At 46.0% G+C, this 20,000-nt stretch overlaps 1 protein-coding gene across 7 annotated transcripts; it reads right to left on the bottom strand.

Moving 5' to 3' along the window:
- Positions 1–1,578: 1,578 nt before the first annotated feature.
- On the bottom strand, positions 1,579–19,991 carry CSTF2 (cleavage stimulation factor subunit 2). Of its 7 annotated transcripts, none has more exons than XM_031944908.1 (15): positions 19,848–19,991; positions 18,471–18,549; positions 18,125–18,294; positions 15,209–15,345; positions 14,669–14,788; positions 14,425–14,544; positions 13,372–13,489; positions 12,433–12,495; positions 10,475–10,543; positions 9,730–9,871; positions 8,903–9,075; positions 7,999–8,255; positions 5,240–5,335; positions 4,086–4,211; positions 1,579–2,521 (listed from the first exon to the last, which is right to left on the bottom strand). In XM_031944908.1, exons 1-14 carry the CDS (start codon positions 19,903–19,905, stop codon positions 4,089–4,091), a joined length of 1,725 nt encoding a protein of 574 aa, XP_031800768.1. In that variant the 5' UTR covers positions 19,906–19,991; the 3' UTR covers positions 1,579–2,521; positions 4,086–4,088. The 7 variants fall into 7 exon arrangements, with proteins under 7 accessions (XP_031800768.1, XP_031800769.1, XP_031800765.1 ...); XM_031944909.1 differs by having other exon boundaries at positions 10,484–10,543; XM_031944905.1 differs by lacking the exon at positions 19,848–19,991 and adding an exon at positions 18,888–19,073.
- Between the last annotated feature and the right edge of the window lie 9 nt (positions 19,992–20,000).

The following is a 20,000-nucleotide window of genomic DNA, read 5'->3' as shown; positions in this document are numbered from 1 at the left end:
TTTTCTTTGCTTCTTTTTGGGATCTCATGGCCTTTGGCTCCTAAATCTCAGGCTCGGTACATGCTCATCACATTCTGTGAGCCTCTTAATACAACTGATTGCAAGTAATCTCAAGAGGCAGCACAGGCTGAAAATAGAAATAGGTTTTGCGAATGATTTATATCAATTCCTGAACAGTTCTGCTGCATTATTAAGAATGTTCTGAAATCACCTTCGTGGAATGGAGGATAATCATGATCTTTTACCACATAGCTCTGAATGCCACTGGTCCCAGGCAGTTTGGGTTAGAAGGATCAGAGAGCTGAGTAGATAACTGGCCTTTCTTACATAATCTGCAAGGCAAAAGCAGTGGTGTATGGGTAGCCAGCTCCCAGCAGTTGAGTTAAGCTTTTCAGCAGGCAATATACTCACTTTAGAATCCTCTAGTACATCATCTACATTTATTCTCAACTATTTTTAACTGGAGTAATGCAACTGGAAGCCAATCAGATCACATGCTGAAAGCCTTTTCCAGATGGCAGGAGAGGCCTGGATTTTGAGCTTTCTGTTCTTATTTCACTTTATTTGGGGTTGGTTTCCCTTTAAATGGATTTTACATACTATGTGTCCATTCATTGGAGAATGGCTGAACAAACTACTGATGTGTCCCGGAGTCACATCGTTGGTTTAGAAGAATCCAAATAAATTCTCTTGTAGTCACAAGACTTCATACAGGAGGGAAACAGACTCTGGCAATAAATAAAAGTTGGGAGAGCTTGAGATACAGAAATGTTGGGATTCAGGCAGCCTGTGGGAGAGCAAGGTACAGATAAGGGAGGAGCCAGGATGTCTTATAGCAAAGGATTGCTAAGGAGACCGAGAAGTCAGGATGGGGCTTTTAGAAGAGACAAATAAAGAGCAACAGAAGGAGAGCCTTATTTTCTTATCCAGATTTGCAAGTTTTGAGTAGACTCTGGACTCTGAGCCTTCATCTCATCCGTCTGTCTTTTGGGGAGAGAAAATTCTGGGGACAAGGGCCGAGTATGGTATGTAGAACCAATGGAATGTTCTACAGTAAGAAATGGCAAGTCTAAGGAACTAAGGAAATCCAGGAAGACTCAGCTAGACTGAAGTAGGGTGAAGTGAGCCCACAGCAGGGCGAGTCATGTAAACAAAGACAACTTTAAAAGAAAGAGAACTTCTTTTTACCTTAAATGTAATTTCTTTTTTTTTTTCCTTTGCTGAGGCAACTGGGGTTAAGTGACTTGCCCAGGGTCACAGAGCCAGGAAGTGTTAAGTGTCTGAGACCACATTTGAACTCGGGTCTTCCTGCCTCCAGGGTTGGTGCTCTATCCACTGCGCCGCCTAGCTGCCTCTTAAATGTAATTTCTAATGACTGATCTTAATGTCAGACAACAGAAAACGAAACCTGTCCCTTTCCCCAGAAGAAAGGTCCCACATGGGTGCCAAGTGTTGCAGATCCCCACTGATTGGTAATTTCTGTTGACCAGGCACTATACCCTTCCACTAACACTGGGCTGGAAACCTCCCAACCCAAATAGCATACCTGCCAATGATGTGCAAATAAAAGGCATCACGAACACCTGAAAAAAAGCTTTTAATTGGCTTTCCGGAGACCCAAGAGCTTTATGACATAACAAGCAAGTGGCATCTGTTTCTATGTGGATGACACCAGGCCATCAACATCAATCACAACATCTTTACTTTAGCTCAGAACGACATACAAGAATCTGTCTGCTATTGACTTAAAGATGCATGATGGTACTTGGACTTTTTCAGAAGCAACAGACTGTTGTGTCAACGTCATTGCTTTGTTGCCTTTCTAGATATTTGCTCGCTCCCGTAAACCGAGCATCCACGGCCGGATCCATTTATGGTTTACTCTTATTAGATACACAGTTGTACATTCTCAAGAGATATATCATGTTATTTTGGATAGAAACAAAGTGAACACGAAAAACTGGTTTCAAAAAATCATAGAGCCGAAAATTAACCATCTAGAAGAATAAAAGACTGATTAGCACAATATCTTGCACACACTAGCAATAAATGTTTGTTCGATCATTGATACACAAGGGAAGGCGGAGCTGGGGAACACAGCTCAGAGATAATAGAAGCCATAATCTAACAAGTTGTTTCACAGCCTTCAATTGAAGGCAATTGAAGCAAAAGCAACAACAATTGTCTTCAAAGCAAAAAGGTCATATACATCTTGATTAGTGGTACACTTGAGCCCCAGGGAATATTTCTTTTTAATTCACATAAAATAAACTAAATAAACCTTCCCCTTCTATCCCCTCCCCACCGCTATCCCTGACCCCACCCCCCACCCCCCACCTAAAACCCGACAATAACAATGAGCAGAATGAAGACAAGCAGATTTTACTTCTGGTGGAGGTATTAAGATATCCTCCATTCACCACCACTTAAGGTCTGTCAAGTGTTGGGATACAGAAATCTTCTGATCCTGGCTCCTCCTCCACATCGTTCAATCAGACAAGCAGGATTGCTCTCAGGCATTCTGTAAACGTGCAAAGACAAGTTGGGGGAAATCTATTAGTGAAGAAATGCCTGTAAGACCACTGTAGATCACAAAGAACGAGCCTCTGAGATGGGGAGGGAGAAGCTAGGCCTGCTGCCCACTTACATGGAACCTCCTTGGCAATTTTCAATTGCTATTTACAAGGAGAGAGGCCTCCTCTCCCCCATAAGTACAACAGAGGAAACTCCTACAGAAGCTTATGGGGGGTGGCTCCAAGCAATTACAAAGAGTGGCCCATTTCTCTTCCCCTAGTAAGTACCTAGCCTAACTAAAGTAGAAGCGACCTGACAGCTTAAATCTTCAAAGAAAGATCTCCTGGTGTCAGAAAATGCAGGCCCATCCAAGCTGGGGAATCCTGATGAGTTAGGGAATGAAGCAGAGATACACACAGGACCATGTGAGGCCCTCAGGCTACCTTTCCCAGGGGGGTCTTCTCCCACTCTTGGCCCCAAAGCAGACTTCGTATTTTCCATTTCCTGGGGCAGGAAAACTGCGTAAACACACTTGTGGCCAAGATGATGAACTAAGACTTATGTCAAATCTTGAATGCAATGCTTCGAAGGGTGGCCAGAGGCTTGAAAACTTTGGGGAAGAAGTCTGCTCTATTTGTGGCCTACTCAATGGGGAGGGACTGTCTGTATCTTTGTATTCCTAGCAATTAGCCCAGTGCCATGACATAGTAGACAATAAATGTTCACGGACTGACTGATGTGGGGATCTAGCTTGTCGTGCAATAAGATCACTAGATCACTGGCTGTTGCCAGAGATGTATCACTGGACTGGGAGATGGGATCCAAAGAAGTTCTAAATGGCAGCAAAGCTCTGTGGAGGTAGCTAGGCCTGTGATTTGTGATTGAGGCTATTAACGCCTCGGGCAGGACCCGTCGCGATTTGGGTTTGGCTGGCAAACCTCCGAGAGCCCAATGTCACCTTCTCAGTGAAAGAAAGAGGCACAGGAGAGTAGAAAAACTTGGCAGGGTGGAATCAACCCAGTCTGTGGAACTAGCCAGACGGCTTAGCTTCCACAAAGCTACTGAATCTCAAAAACATTGAAGACCAAACTGTAAAGTGAACCACCACTTTCAGGGTCACGATGACTTTATTCGGAAGATGAGTTTGGCAAAGGAGGAAGGGTGATAATGGGAGTGAGCTATGTGTCAGGCTGTACTAACTCATTCTAAAACCTGTCAGAGCATACGGTGGATTTTTTTGACCATTTGCTTCCTTGGCTACATACTTCTATTCTTTTCACATCAGAATTTGCTTCACAAGTCAATACTCCGGTTACTAAGTTACATACATATTTATCGAAACGCTCCATATATGAGCATATCCGAAGCAATTAACTCAGAGCCTTGATGATGATGGGGCCGCTGGCCCACAGTATCACCCCACCTCCCAGGGGCTGGATTGGCCCCACAGAAGCCAAACAGAGATCAGGAGGGACAAGTAAAGGACTGAAACTTCTGGATGAGTACAAAAGCGACCCGTGTAGAATTCTCTAGCCCCCCCACCCTCCCTGGCTGGGAGTCTGTTTGCTCACCACTCAAGGGGCGCCAGTAGATTTTTGTATCTGTTCCTTTAAAATCAGGATACTCTGCCGTTGCTCGGGAGGCAGCATGGCAATTTGGTCTGCAGTCAGTTGGAGCACTTGCATAATCAAAGCAGCCTGTGGATAGAAAGGAAGACGATTATGGAACGGTAATAATGGCAGCTACGTAAATCTCCATTGCCATCATCTGCCTACGAAGTCAGTCCTGGAACTGGGAGGGAGCGGGGAAGACGACGTCAAATGGCAAAAGAAAGACCATCTTATACAAAGGCGACGGGCAACAAGACCAAGGGAGGGAGAAGGCCAACAGAGAAGCCTGCATGCAAATAAAACCACAGACCAGGGCCTCCAGGAGCCCAAAGGCCAGGCTGGTAAATTAGGAGCCTAGAGGAGAGGGGATCCCTTTGGTTTACAAGACCTGGCATTCCTTTCTTCAAATCCCTCTATTTTCTTCCCCCCCAGGCAGCCAAGGCTAGTGCAAAGCACACAGGACTGTTGTCAGGAAGACTCCTATTCCACCTCAGTCACTTCCTTTCCCTGAATATACATTTCCCTCAGCCATAAAGGAAGAGATTATAATAGGCAGGATGGTGGTATCACAAGAGAGGCTATATGTAAACCACCATTTGCTATTCTTATTCCTACCATACATGAGTTTCCTGCAAAGACCTAATATAAAAGCAAAGAGCTAACAATAGTCAACATTTTATGGTGCTTTGTAAATTATCTCATTTAATCCTCATGAGAATCTTGGGAGAGAGGGGCCTGCTCTTGTGATCCCATTTCATATTTAAGGAAACTGAGTCAATAAAGTGACTTGCCCAGAGGTCAGAGAATAGAACTGGACTTCACCAATCCAAGTAATATCTACTGCCTCAACAGCATTTTTTTTTTTTTTAGTCTTTTTAATATTTTTACAGCGTGAAGGATGAAAGAGAAGACAAGATGAGGCTCTTTTTAGCCTGTCTTTGATGGAGATCAGGCAACTACAGAAATCTCATTCAGTTACCAGAGTTCTGGGTCTGTGGACAAGTAAAAACACCACTCCTGAATGGACACAGAAAATCCTTCATTGTATCACAGCCTCATTGTGCACATGCTCAGATGGAGAGGAGGCATCTGAATCACTGGCAGAGTTGACTTACCTTTTCATGATCTTGTGGAGTAACTTGGTTCTGCCCAGGACTAAATCCCCCAGGCTGACCTCCGCCTTGCAGACCAGATCCCTGCATGCCTGGGACCTGTGTGTCCAAAGAGAGGAGAACGTGATGAGTTTTAGAGACACACAATGTCCGTCTCGCCCCCACCCCCCCCCCCCCCCCCCCCCCCCCCGAAAAAAAAAAAAAAAAAAAAGCCAGATCAAGAAGAAGAATATGCTGTTGTGTAGCTGTGAAGTAGTTCAACCATCTGGGAGAACAACATGAAACTGGGAACCCTCCAAAGGCCTAGTCATGTACCCTAAGGAATTGCCCTAATCTCAAAGTCAAAAGGAAGAAAGAAAGAAATCCACACCACAAGAGTCAGAGCAACAGGGTCTGGAGTGTGTGTTGTAATTATAACTGTAGACAAAATGATAATCTATCAAATAGGGAAATGTTCAACAAACTGGTAAATGAAAATACTATAATAGCTTTGTAAGAAATTACAAAGATGAGGAATTGAGAGAAACTCTGTGGCAGAGGCAAGGAAGTCAAACCAGGAAAGGAGCATGTAAAATGGCTACAACAAACTACAAAGAAAGAACAATGAAGAAAGGTGCATAATTATGACTAGGACTGGCCCTAGAGAAAAGATGAGGAAAATATACCTGTCTGATTATGGGAGTAGGTGTATTCTGGAGAAAAAGTAATTAGCCTCTGCTATGGAAGCTAGAACTGATGACTGACAGAGAGACAGGGAATGTTTTGGAGGAAATGAGAAGCCACAAAACTGCCCGGAGTAACAAAAGAAGAAAGAGAAACCCTAAATAAGCCCATTAAAAAAAAAAAAAAAAAAAAAAGAAACTGAACAAACATGAATCTCCTTAAGGAACAATCCCTTCCCCACCAGATGAATTTCCAAACATTTAAAAAAGCAATTCCTTCCAACATTATAGAAACAGGAAGAAAAAAAAAAAAAAAAAAAAAAGATTCCTACCAAATTCCCTTTGTGATATAATTATAGTTTTGATACCTAAACCAGGGAAACTCTCGGCCAATTTCCCTAATGAATTTCGATGCAAAAATTTTCAAGAAAATACCAGCAAGATTATAGTAATAAATCACAAAAATCATATGCATTGCTGGCTGTGTGACCCTGATCAAGTCACTTAACTCCAATTGCAAGAAAAAGAACAAGAGCACACATGTTGATCAGGTTCAATTTATAGTAGAAATGCAGGGCTGGTTCAATATTAAGAGAACCATAAGCATAACTGACCATATCAATAACAAAAATGTGTGATTTATCTCAATAGATGCAGAAAGGCTTTTTGACCAAACACAGAACCCACTGAAAGTACAGGCCTCCTCAAAGGGTTTCTGTAAGTCAGCCCCAGAGCAAACCCTCTCTGTAATGGAGATACACAGGCCAATTCTGAATAAGATCCAGGGGTGAAGCTAGGATGTCTGCCGTCCCTGACTAAATTCAATGTCATACTAGAAATGCTAGCTCTGGCGAGCACAGCGGCAAAAGGAACTGAGGGAGTAAGCAGAGGCGACAAAGTAACCCAAGCGTCCTCTTCTGCAGATGCTGCTGTACTCCGGGAGTGTTCTGTAGGAAAAGTAGTAACACCTGCCATAGAAGGTAGGCCAGATGCCAGTCAGTCAGAGCCTATTCTTTAGGAAATGGGAAGCTAGAAGTGAGGCGGGCCAGCCGGCCGGCCAGCTAGCGTGTGTGCTGTAGGCTAAGCTGTAAAAACTGCCAAGGAAGCTTTAAATAAAGGGGGAAAAAAGCTACAGGGCTTGGGCTCCCCCTAGAGTTGAGAGTTGTGAAGTCAGAAAGAGATACCTTTTTTACCAAAGAGCACAACGATGAGAGGGGATGGGTGGGGAGGGAAGGGACAAGAGACAGCTCCCTGATCCCCCCCCATGGGGGAGAAAGGGAGACATACACCTTCCCCAGAAAGGGAAAGGCAAAATAAACAAAGATGGGAAAAGAGAAATCCCTGTGACTCAGTCTTTTTTTTGAATTACATTTTTTTTTATTATTATAGCTTTTTATGTACAAAACATGCATGGGTAATATTTCAACATTTACTCTTGCAAAAACTTCTGTTTCAACTTTTCCCCTCCTTCCCTCCCTCCCTCCCCTAGAGGGCAGCCAGTCCCATACATGTAACTCAGTCTTAAAAGAATTGCCTGGAACCCAAGGAAGGTAGATGACCTTGCCTAGGGTGAGAGTCCAGAACCCTGTACATGTGGAGAAAGAAATCAAGGGGGTGATTCTTGAAGAGGAGGAGTGGTTAAATACCCTTTGGCAGATGTGCTATAAACGAAACATTGTAAAGTGACCAAGATGGTCCAACAAGACTCTTCTGAAATAATGCAAAGTGAAAAAAGCCATTTAGTTTCTAGGAGCACTAGGAAGAAAAGCCAGGAGGTAGGGAGATGAGATCAGGAGGTTTTAATAGGGGTGTATTAACAAACCACTCCCGTGACACCCTGTTTACTTGGGCTAGAGATTGACACGTTAGACACATCAGACAGCTTCTTCGAAGGTATCAGCTGCAGTAAGAGAACCTTAGTCTCTAGGATACAGTAGCACCGGCCAAAAAAGAGACCAAGGCAAAACAAAACAAACTTTAAGTAGAATCTTGCATACCATGACTCCTGTCTCTAAGAACTCGAGCAAAAACAACAAGGAAGTGGTCATTTAGAACCGGAGGAGAAGAATCCAAAACTACTAAAAGAGGGGCTATGCATACCTGCCTAGGGCCCTGAGGGCCACCCGCTCCCATATTGATTGGCCCAGGTCCCTGGAGTCCCCCCGGCATTGGGCCTCTGGGGCCAGGTCCTCGAGTTTCCATCGTTCTTGTGTCCATGCCCCTAGGCTCCATGGCCCTTGATTCTAAGCCCCGGGCCTCCATCCCCCTGGCTTCCATCGCTCTTGCGTCCATGCCTCTGGCCTCCATGGCCCTGGCCTCCATGGCCCTGGCATCTATCCCTCGGGGATCTCGTCCACCTGTGGTAAGAGTTAAGAAGGCTACAGCTCTAAATTCAAAAACCAACAGTTGCTTGTTGTGGGCTTACTGCTTGAACAAGGTAAACATCCAGGCAACGAATGCAATTCTAACGACTTGGCTCAAAACCGTCCCTCCATTGTGTATGTTGCACACTCCTGGCTAATAACACTCTATCCCTTCACCTCTGTTTCTTTTTACTGTCTGATTGAGAAAGAAAACTTTGTGTGTTTCCTTTTTTTCTTTTTGGGGGGGTGGGGGGGTGGGAGTGGGAGGTGGATGTTGCAACTGATACAGAAGAAAATCTTTGGCTCCAAGAGAGGAGGTAACAGGTAGGTAAAGCTCATCCTTCTCGTTTTGTCCATCTGTCACTTGCCAACACCCCATTCTCTACCGCAAAACAACCTGACACCCTGGCCACACCTGACTACGAAAGCCTGCCTCCCTGTGCTCCACGCCAAGCATCCGTCTCTGCTCTGGGAGGAGGAAGGTGTTTTACTGTTAGTCCTCTGGAGTCAAAATTGCTTTATACTCGACTCATTTCTTTCCTACTATGTGAGGCTTTCCTCACCTCTATTTTCTTTTAAAAACAAAATCTGACTCGAGTGAAAACTACCGTGGCCAACTAATGTGATGAGCTTATCCTTACCTCTGCCATCCATAGGTGGGCCCCTCTGATCCAGCATGGGTCCTCTGGGTTCTCCCATTAAAGGCCGTGGCTCTCCCAGCGGTCCTCCCCTCATCTCATGGGGAGGGCCACGACTGTCATGGCCAGGGACGTGATGCATGGGAGGACCCTGATGAGGTGGACCCAGATATCCTCTGTACATGGAGAAAGGGAAAGGCAAAAGGAAGGAGTCAGCTAGGAAAGGATCAAAAAAACAGAGATTAGACATAAACCTGACACCAGAGCTTAAGTCTACACATTGGCAGGAGTAAGATGATGGTTATCAGACAGCTAAATCATCCAACTCACGCGCTGCCAGAATTACGGCAGGAAACCAATCACACATGGCCATCCGAGTAATGTCGTCCTACTTGTGTTCTTTGAACAGCAGCACGTTTCTCTGGTGGGGGTCTAGGCCATACCACGCCGTGACCTTGCATTACCCATACACACATATATGCCATAGAGACCACCCGACACTGACCATCTCCCCGTTTGGATGTTTTGACCTTTCACTGTCAGGCACTTAATAATGATGAAAGATTGCCAAGGAAACAATAGCCAGTCAGCCCAGGTTGATGTACCTGTCTGCAATCTGCAGTTCTGTCCCATGGTGCGCTCAGTCCTGGAGAGCATCTAAGAATAGTTCACTTTTTTCTTTTTTTCCTTCTTTTCTTTTTAGAAAAATTTCTTTTTTTGGGGGGGAGCGTGGGGGTGTGAGGGACACAACTGATATGGCAAATCTTTGGCTCCAAGCGAGGGGGCGCGAGTTAGTTAAAGCTCGCCCTTCTCGCTTTGTACTTGCTTACCTGGGTTCTACTTCTCCAGTGACTGAGAGCAAAGTCCCTCCACGTGGGTCATTTGGAGCATCTCCTAAAAGACCTCGGGGAGGTGGGCCGCCAGCAGGCATAGGTCCACGCTGCATAGGGGCTCTGGGGTCTGGCATTGGCACTGCCAGGGAAACAAAGGGGGAATTACTGAAGTGAAAAACCAAGGACACTCAGAGTAATAACTCAGTGTACCACAGTCAACACAACTACCACACCTTAGGGTTCGGGAAAACTCATCCCAAAAAAAAAAAAAAAAAAAAAAAAAAAAAAAAAAAAAAGAAAAAAGAAAAAGAAAAAGAAATTCCTGAAATAAATTCCATAGGAGAAAATAGGGAACGAGCAGAGCCCGGGGCCACAGCGGCGGCTCGTGCAGAATTGCCAACTGTGCCCTCTGTCGTCATGAGGAGAACTCGTACCTCGGCCCAACAACCACAGTAACAAAAAGCAGCTCCTGTCTCGGCACATGTGAACGTGGCTGTGCCTACGAGGACCTCTTAGCCGGGGAAAGACCACTTGCCATCCTACAGACTACTGTCATTCCATCCGAGCCTCCTGACAACCAAGCCTCCAAAACAAAGGCCTATCTCAGGCTTGTGGCTCCCTCCCAGGGAAAAGCAAAGCCAAAGTATCACCCTTTGGGGTTCTCAACTTGACGCTCACTTCCACACAGCTCTCCTCCTCTCATGCCCCACCCTGAACACAAGCAGAAGAAACCTGCAGTTACCGTGGGTACCTTGAACTCGCTCAATGGGTGCAGGCCCGGCGGGTCCCACGGGCGAGTGCTGTAGGGTCCCTGGGTGAGCAGCAAGTTAAAGAGAAGGAAAAAGAGCAAAGACATGAATGGCTTGCACATCCCCCACACGCCCGCACGCACACACACACGCGCGCACACACACACATACCCACACCTGCGGATTTGTAAACATGCTCACCAAAGCTCAAAATCATTCCCGTGTCAGGCCGTTCAGTTTCTTTTTGTACCTGAACCACACTTTAACTATGGGAAGGTGGATTCCCAGAAGCCGTGTGTGTGACCAGAGTACCAAAAAGAAATGTCAAGCCTGTTTTGCAAATTTGACTACGGAAGCAATCCTAGCTTCCTTGGATCGTTATTTCTCTTACAATTTTATTTTCTTCCTAAAAAGACTTCTGTGTTGTTTGAGCTAGAAAATGGATAGTCTTCATCCAATAGTATGGTCACATGCTCACAAATAAAACATAGCAGGTTTAAAAAAAAAAAAAAAAAGAAGTCCAAGCGTGAAGGGTGGGTTAACTGAGAAAAGGGTCGAAGCACGTGGGGTGGCACAGGCAAAATCAGAGCTAAAACATAAAAGCGGCCAACAGCGAAGCAAGTGTCAGGTGGGGTCTCGGAAGACCAAGGCTCTTCCAAGGAAATCGCTTTTCAGGAACGATGAGCCGAGCCCCAGGAAGGGCTGCGCTCCCATGCACACAAATAGCAACAGCACAGGTGCGATGGCACCACAATCACGGGTGGTAGAAGGCAGAGAGATGCCGCGCTCTCGGGCCGGCTCCCTGTCCCCCGTGGCCACAGCATACACGCATGCAGGAGAAGCAAGACTGCTGGGAGAGACGATAGCTGCAAAGGCAAGAGGGAGCCCGGACTCCTGTGCCCTTTAGAGGCATGCAAGAAGAGCTGCTACCAAGGAGCCCCAAGAGCATCCGCTTCAGAACCCCGTTTCTCCACTTTTCCTATAGAGCAATTTTCAAACACAAAAGTGGCACTACCTATGGGTGAAAGGAGGGAAAACCCCTCACCTATCTCTTCTGTGGCCAGATAGGTGGCACACCGCACCCCTATCCACCTACGCTCAAAGCACACAGACCCTGAGGGAAAGAGCGAGACAATGGTCTTGAACCGGATTGCTGTCAGTCATCTGTGGAGTGGATTATTGGTCCTGTCATTTCAGGAACCTTCCCCAGTACACCAGCTTGAAATGAGAAGGAGGGTAGAATATTGTGTCTTAAGGCCTCGCAGATCTTCCTTGCTGGCCACTTTTGTCTGCGCCCCTTGAGGGGAGGTTTCGTCCCTCAAGAAAGGCTAGAGGCATCTGAGAGCTATTTGAGGAAAAGAGCACTTGAAGCTCCCCATCACTGGTCTTCCTGGTTCTCAAATGCAAATGAACCACATTTTCTTTGCTTTTAAAAGGATCTGGCCACATGGAGACAGAAGGCAGAAAGTCTGGGGCTGCTGCTGCTATTGTGACCAGGAGTCTGCGCACGCCGATGACGACAACCAAGTGTTGGCCGCTGCTGTGGCGGCCATGCTGGTACGCCAGACCCAAGACGCATGGGCTTCACTGGCCTGTACTCTGCCCAACAGCTCTGAGCAGGCTTTTTAAGCTATTGTCATTTTATGCACCCTGGCTCCTTCATGTGCCCATCGCTCCCTTTGCCCGCTGAACAGCCAGCACTAGCAATACAGGAAGAGAGAGAGAGAGAGAGAGAGAGAGGGAGAGAGAGAGAGAGAGCGCGCGCGCGCACATACTAGCACGACTATTAACCCATCAGCAAAAAAGTGCTGTCCGATTCGTCTTAGGCTGAGGGTGGCTCGGTTTCATGACTGATGCTTGTGCAAGTGGGCTTTTTACCTTACTAAATGAAGAGTCTGGAAGATTCAAGCACTGTGTGAGTAATCTGTGTTAGTAAGACAACACAGCCTACCTTGGCCCCGGTCTAGGGATACTGGCCCACCGCCTGGCATCCCAACCTTGGACTGCATCCCGCCTGGAAGACAAAAGCCAAGAGAATCAATTTAGGACAAAGAAGAAGCTTACGGATCGTTTTCCTCCTAGACAGAATTATAATCCCTCAAAGGCAAGTTCATTCCCTGCTCCATTCCCCTCAAAAAAAACAAAAACAAAAAAACAAACAAAAAACAAAACAAACAAAAAAACAAACAAACAAACAAACATAAAAAACCACACACTTGGCTAGGGATTGAGTAACAAAGGCAGTTATTGTTTAGTAGACCTCCAGCTAGTCTCTGTACAAAGAACAAGCGCCTTCTGAGACTCAGGAAAGGCCTCAGCTGAGAGATGCCACCTGTTCCACAAGGGGCTTCTACCCATGTGCCTAGGGCTTCATGGTTAGACAAACGGGCCTCAGGCTTTCTCAAACTGCAGCCAAAAGGTGAACCGTGGGCCGAGGCCTCGTCAAGCCTTGAACACATCATGCGAGGCAAATTACAGCCCAGTGGCCTTCATTTCTCTTCATCTTTAATGTTTCAAGGCCCCAAAGCACTCCATCAAACCACAGGCAAAAGAGACCAGAGACTGGGACTAATTATATGCTTGAGACCTTCCTCCTTTCCCTATCGTGTTCAAAGCATTCACTCAGACTACTTCATCCCATCTTTTTCAGAAAGAAAGATACGAAGCATCGTCTACTTTGGTTATTCCAAATACGGCCACAGAGAAGCAGACTTGACTAAAAGCAACTCAACAAAATGTTCCAAGAGAGCACATTTCGATAGCACTTTTTGGGCTTCTCTCATCGCATCACATTAATGGCAAGAGCCTTGGTGCTCCTCTGGAATGAATACATTGCCATGGGACTGTGTTTAAAGATCCTCAAATGGCGAGAATCTGAAGCACAGCTCACCTCCAGGAGCCAAAGGGCCAGGGCCAGGTCCTGCAGTAGGCATTGCTCCTGGTGCGGGTACGCCACCTGGCAGAGGTGGTTGCATCAGAGAAGGAGCTCCATTCACATGCATCCCACCCTGAACAAGAGAAGAAATCAGAGCCTGTCCCATGTCCCTGTGGGGATTTAATAAATACACTAGTTGATGATAACCCTAAATTCCCTTCAAACTAGTCACTCTAACCACCTCCCCCCCCCCATCCCTGTCCAGATGGTAATGCCCACCCACAGGGCACAAAAGCAGAAAAAGGCATAGATGCAATCCTTTGGGCTTCTCAGGGAAGGGTGTACAGGAGTGTTTGCATAACAGAGTAGGATATTCCAAAACTCAGTACAGCTGGGATTGAGTAGCCCCTGGATATTGGGATCCATCTGTTCTTTTGACATCCCAATCAATCCAATTGTTCCACTCAATCCCAGTTGGGGAGCTCCTAGGTAACTAAAGGAAAAGAAAGGCAGGTGTCTTGAGATTCTCTTTAGAGAAGTACCAAAGCAGTGATGCTTTTAAGAAGGCAACTGGGAGACTTTGGGGTGAATTTGGTGGAGTTGTTTTCAAAGGTCACTTCTCATACTGAGTCGCATATCCACAGTTCTTTACATACAGGGGAAGGGAATGAGCATTTATCAAACACTTTTGTGCCCCGGACTGCGCTAAGTACTTTAAATAAAAACCATCTCATTCGAAAGACTCGCCACTGCACAAAGCCAAAGATAGGTTAAGAGCAGTAAGTGAGCAGAGTCCACTCTCTTTCGAGTCCCCAACTTCATTTCCACTATTCAATCATCCCCAATTTCTACTCCCCTCCCAGCATCTATGAGAGCATCACATTAGACGTACATACCACAAAGTGAAAACAATTTTTAATTGGGCAGCTTTTTTTTTTCCCCTGTATTCTAGAGAAAATATTCTCTATTTTATTTTTTCTATTTATTTTATTTGCTCTCCATTTTTCTCTCAGCAAGAGAACAATAACATTCTAAGACAGAGAGGAGTGCTTATATGTGAACCCCTACCAAGGGCTGTGGTTGAGAGGCTGGAGTAGCTGGCTGGTTCATTGGCGCACCGGGTCCTTGGCCAGGTTGCGGGTTACCTTGAATCAGAGATGGGATATTTGCTTGACGATGCAAAATTTTCTATGGGAAAGAGACAAACATATGCGCTGGAACTGGCCAAGATGTGAGAGGATAATCCGCCAAGCCCGGCCTCCCACCACAAAGGAATAGTGGCTCGCTCCCACAGACAACCTGAAGGACTTACCAGTGCAATCTCTGGATCCACGATTCGCATCACGACTTGGGCCTGCAGCAAAGCATAGGCTAGTTGGGGGTTTTGGAGCAGCATGTTCCGTGCTTCTTGGGGACTATTCTGCACACAAAGCTGAGCAAAGAGAGAATTCATCAGATCCCAGGAATACAGTAAGTGAAATAATACAGTAAGAGCCCTGACTGATGAATCTGAGAGTCCTCTCCTTGAGGAGGTACTACCATCGGGCAACACCTCATTCAACTGGGGGCTTTCAAGAGCCTCTTTAATTACACCCCTCCCTTCTAACCACTGGATCAGGTTTTCTATGGGCTCCCCCCAGCTGAAATACTAGTTCCTCTTGGTCTACAAAGATAACAAGTACCTGACAATTCTCTGCTACAAGGGAATGCCAGTGATACTAAATCTAGATGGAACCAAGCAAAGACCACTCTTATCTGTGGCCACACCGTTCACACCAAAGGAAGCAGTTTCTATTAACATTTGGGATTGCTCTTTCAATGTGAGAATTTCCATCTGTCTTCAACTTCTTACCTTCATTTGTTTCATCAGCTCAAACATCTGTTCAGGTGGTAGACTAGCAACTGCTCTGCTAATGGATTCTGGAGCATCTTCAGGGCTAATGGGGTCTCCATAGGGAGATTCAATGATGGGGGCACCGGTGCCAAGACCTAATCAAGACAAACATGACAAAATTCAAAACGAAACCCCAAATGATGCCAAATGCAGAGCTGCTTCTTATGTTAGCATCTTGAAACTGTTACAAATTTAAAGTCCTATAAATCCTGCATAGGCCACATCAGGCCAACCACATCTAGATGCCATATGAAGACAATAGCTGTCCTGCCCTTAATCTGACACAGTGGAAACTAAGGGAAACAAATGTTTATCATCAAAGCTTCTGAATTTTTATGCCAAGAAATGTTTAAAATTACTGAAATTCTATACTGTATCGACAGTAGCGATTGGCTTGGCAGAACATCGAACATACCCAATAGCAAAGCAAGATTAACAGAAATTCCAGAAGCTTACAAAGCATAACTTGTAGTTTTCGACAAGTCAAAAGGAATGATTTTGCTGTTAAGAGATAGTTTTTTCTTTCTATCTTTTTAAAATCACATTTTCTCTCCCTGCCCCCTACCAGTTGTCAAATATTTATTATTTATGTGTGTTTCATGTGAACGGTGGGTAGCACTCTGGAACTGGCATACCAAACTCAAATAGCAAGATCACATCAGAGACTCGAAAATGACAATTAACACTGCCTATGCCGTATTATATTTGTATTTAGTTAAATGTCTGTCGATTGTATTTGAATTCGGTCCCTTTCCCCCTCCCATGAGTTTGACAACTCTGATCTAGCAGATTCGCTGGTCCTTGTATTGACCAGAATTCTTAAATCTTAAAAATTGCTTTTTTACAATGTCCAAGTACTGGCTTAGCTCACTTTTAGTTCAGAGGTCTTCCTAAGTTGCTCTGAAAACTTTCTTCAGACGCAACAGCATTTAGATAAATTCATATATAATTTGCTCAGCTATTTCCAACTGATGAGTGCCATGCCCCTGCCACCCCCCCCCATTTCTAGTTCTCTCTCACTATAAAAAGAGCCACTATAAATATCTGTGCACACACGTTCCCTTTCCCTCATTCTTTGTTCTCTTTGGGGGTACAAGCCTAGCAGTGGCACAAGACAAATGCAGTTTAGTAACTTTTGAGCCATACTTCCAAACTGTCTTCCAGAATAGCTGGACCACTTCACAACTCCAAAAACAGTTGTGTCCATATGTCTGTTTTGCCGTTTCCCCTTTTTGTCAAATTTGCCAATCTGATGCAATGAAAAAGGGGCATTTTTTATAGGGTTACAGATAAACAGCTGATTCCTGTAAATATGAGAAATTTCTTCAGATATGTGGGAAGTGAAGCCTTTACCAGAGAAATTGATTGCAAAGATCTTCTTGGTTTGTTTCCCTTCTAATCTTAGCTGTATTGGATTTGTTTGCAAACCCTTTCTAATTTTGCACAATCAAAACCATCCACTTTACCTTCTGTGACCCTTTCTATCCCTTATCTGGTCAGTCTTTCCCTATTCATAGACTTGAAATGTCATTTCTTCCTCCTTCTGCTCACATATAACATGATCTTTGAGATATCTGGAGTTTATTTTGTTATGTGGTATGAAATGTTAATCTATTTCTAATTTCTGCCAGCAGCAGTCCAATTTTCTAAGCAGTTTTTGCCAAATAGTGAGCCATTATCCCAGCAGCTACGAGGGCTTCGAGTTTATGGAACAGTAGGCTACCACTGTTCATTTGCTTGGCTATACCGCATACTGATTCTGTTCCACTGACTTCTCATTATTTGATTAATTTTGATAATCACTACTTTGAAGTACATAGTACACAACTGGTACTGGCAGGTCCTCCCTTATCTCCTTTTATTCATCATTTTCTTTGAGAACCTTTTGTTCCTCTATTAGACCTACAAAGGAATCTTTTGGCAGATTGAGTGGTATGGCACCCAGTGAGTTAAGTGCTGCTGACATTTTCATTTGATTATCTTGGCCTACCCAAGAGAATTTAATATTTCTCCAATTATTTAAATCTCCCTTTCCCATCGAGTACTTTGTAGGTAGATTCATCTAGTCCTTGTGTGTGTATTTTAATAGGAAGACTGCCAAGTATTCTCATATATTCTGTAGCTATCTCTTCTTGCTGGGCTTTACTGCCAATATATAGGAGGATTAGCAACTTAAATGAATTTACTTATGAACAATTCATAACTGTCTGGGTTTTTTTCCCCTATGCTTATTCGCTCAACCCATCAGCATGGTTAGTATTTCCAGCGTAATTTTTTCTTCCTTGTATGTTATGATTGAACCCCTAAGTAACAGTAATCTTTGTTATTGGAATTTATAAGAACAATAAATGGAAGTTGCTGTTGGCAGTATGAAAACAAACACCTTTGCTCCCTCCCAACTGGGAGTGATTTTGACAAGGTTAACTAGCCAACTTTACAAACCGGCAAAAAGCTTTGAGCTTATATTGGAAGACAAGGCTTCCCAATTCCTCTTAACAGGACTGAGTTCAGAGTTCTAGAGGATGGTCATTCCTAAAATGGACACCACAGAAATACCACAACGTTCTAAATGTCCAGTAATCACCAAAGTGAGCAGAGGACACATTAATATTACACGTTAGCATCACGAGCCCAAGTTCAAATACAAGTCTTGCCTCCTTTCAACTAAGGAGCTTCAAGGCAAACTAATGTTTGGGTCATCGATTACTGACCTTTCCTCAACATGTCATATTATAATTGTATCAGTTGACAAACCCAGTGCTTCATCTCGGTGAATAATGCAGGACTGAGCATCTCATTCAGAAATGGAAATCTTTTATATCCCCAAAGCCCTCTGCAACTTAGACGCCCACAACGCTTTGTGACCGAACTCACTCTTTAGTTCCTCCTTGTTCTTCTCGCTAGCAGCATTGTCCACTCGAAGCGCCCTCCCGCTGAACTCACGGCCATTCAGGTTGCGCATAGCACTGAGAGCAGTTTCTTGGTCTTGATATTCACAGAAGCCATAACCCTTTGGTTTCCCTGTTTCCCGATCATATACCAACCTAAAGGGGAGAACCAAAGGACAGGATAAGCCTTCTTCACTGAAATTTTATCAAGGGATCAGGGAGGATTAAACTTCTGCTTAGAATTCAGGATCAAGAATTACTAGTAATAATCTATTCTAAGAGTTTTCCCTAGAAGAAACTTCAAAAAGTGTGAGGAAAGAATGGCCTGTTACCTGAAACTGACAACTGGTCCAACTTCGGAAAAGATGTCCTTTAATTGTTCTTCTGTAGCTTCATAAGGAATGTTTCCCACTAAGGAAGAGAAAGTAGGAAAGATGAAATCCCAGGTTTGCAGTAGACCATTTCAAGAGAAGATTAGCCGACTGGAATCTAGACCTCCACAGGCCATAGTACTTCTAGCAATCAGGGAGAAAAATATCCAATTTTCTGTCTAGGCTGTTTTTAATCTCCATCTCCCTACCTACTCCCTGAAAAAGGATCGCCTGGATTTAGACAGTAGAGGGAGCAACGAATTCTCCACTTGATTACATTTCTAACAAGTAGACCTTTGGTGGGTTCCTCCCTCCCCGCTCCCCGTGTCCCTAGACATTAGGGCACCTTGGTCTTCAGAGGGTGCCTTTTTATCTCACCTCTGCTCCCACACCGCAGTAGGCCCGGCTTTGAGGTTCCCAAGCTGGGGGGAGGGACATTGGGGGGACCACCCTTCTCTTCTACCGCCCCCCCACCCCCAGCAGGGATGAGGTTGGAGGGGGCATTCAAAGGCTGCCTGGTCGTCATCGCCGCCGCCACCGGGATAGCAAAGCTTGCCGCCCCCTGCCCCCTGCCCCCTGTCCCCCTCGTTACTCTGGTTCAGGGTAGAGGGCTACGAAAGGCCCGGCCCTGCTTTGGTTGCGAGACGACCTTTTTCGGCGTCTGCAGGAGCTATGGAGCGCGCTACTCGAGCGCGATTGGAAGAGGCCCACAAGGTGGGCCCAGCGCTCTGCTGCCTGCAAGTCTGGCCGCCAGCCCAGGGCGTCATTCGTTCGTTCGGCAGCCGGGGACCCCCAAGAGCCCACCGTCCTCCTCCCTGGCCGGAGGGAGAAGACGCCAGAATCGGAGCCCGAAGGGCTGCGAAAGGGGCAGAGGTAGCAGCGACGGAAGGAGGGGGGAACGCGGCGCGGCCGCAGAAGCGCGAAGCACGCAGCACGCAAAGCACGGGAACCACGCGAGGCACGGGAACCACGCGAGGCACGGGAACCACGCGAGGCACGTGGGCCACGGGAGCCAAGGTGGCCGGGAGCACGCGCACTCATTTCAACGGACGCAGCACGCGTAGCCAAAAAGCCGGATTCCATTCCCCGCGGCCCTGCCCCCCCCCCCCTCCTCCTTTCCTAAAGCCCTACGCGCTCGGTCCGTAGGCCTTTGAGGTCGAGAGTGCGAGCGCCGCGCCCCCCCCCCAACCCGGCGGCCCGCAGTCCTCCCCTTCCTGCCTGCCTGCGCCCCCCTACCCCGGCCCGGTCCAGTTTCCCGCTTCCGCACAACCCGACCCCGAGAGCCACTCAGCCCGCAAGCCGGCTCCGAAACCGGCCCCCTCGGCGAGGGCAGCTCACCGAATACGGAGCGCAGCGATCGGTCCACCGCGGGATCGCGGACCGCCAGACCCGCCATCGTCTTCCGAGCCCTCTTCCGGTGCGAGTACAAGTAGCTTGTGCGCCTGCCCGCACTTCCGCAATGCGCGAGGGGCGGCTCCCTTCGCAGGGACG

The sequence above is a fragment of the Sarcophilus harrisii genome, chromosome X (assembly GCF_902635505.1).
Source record: "Sarcophilus harrisii chromosome X, mSarHar1.11, whole genome shotgun sequence".
Taxonomy (NCBI): domain Eukaryota; kingdom Metazoa; phylum Chordata; class Mammalia; order Dasyuromorphia; family Dasyuridae; genus Sarcophilus; species Sarcophilus harrisii.
The sequence above is the reverse complement of the archived record's forward strand: the minus strand, read 5'-3'. Positions and strand labels throughout refer to the sequence as shown.

Excerpts from the sequence above, each read along its gene's own strand:
- CSTF2 (XM_031944905.1), bottom strand. The coding sequence starts at position 19,035 with ATGACGACCAGGCAGCCTTTGAATGCCCCCTCCAACCTCATCCCTGCT. Across the intron at positions 12,496-13,371 it reads TGGCCCTTTGGCTCCTGGAG|GCGGGATGCAGTCCAAGGTT; the intron begins GTGAGCTGTGCT and ends TTTGTCTTCCAG. Across the intron at positions 9,076-9,729 it reads ACTGGAGAAGTAGAACCCAG|AGGATATCTGGGTCCACCTC; the intron begins GTAAGCAAGTAC and ends CTCCATGTACAG.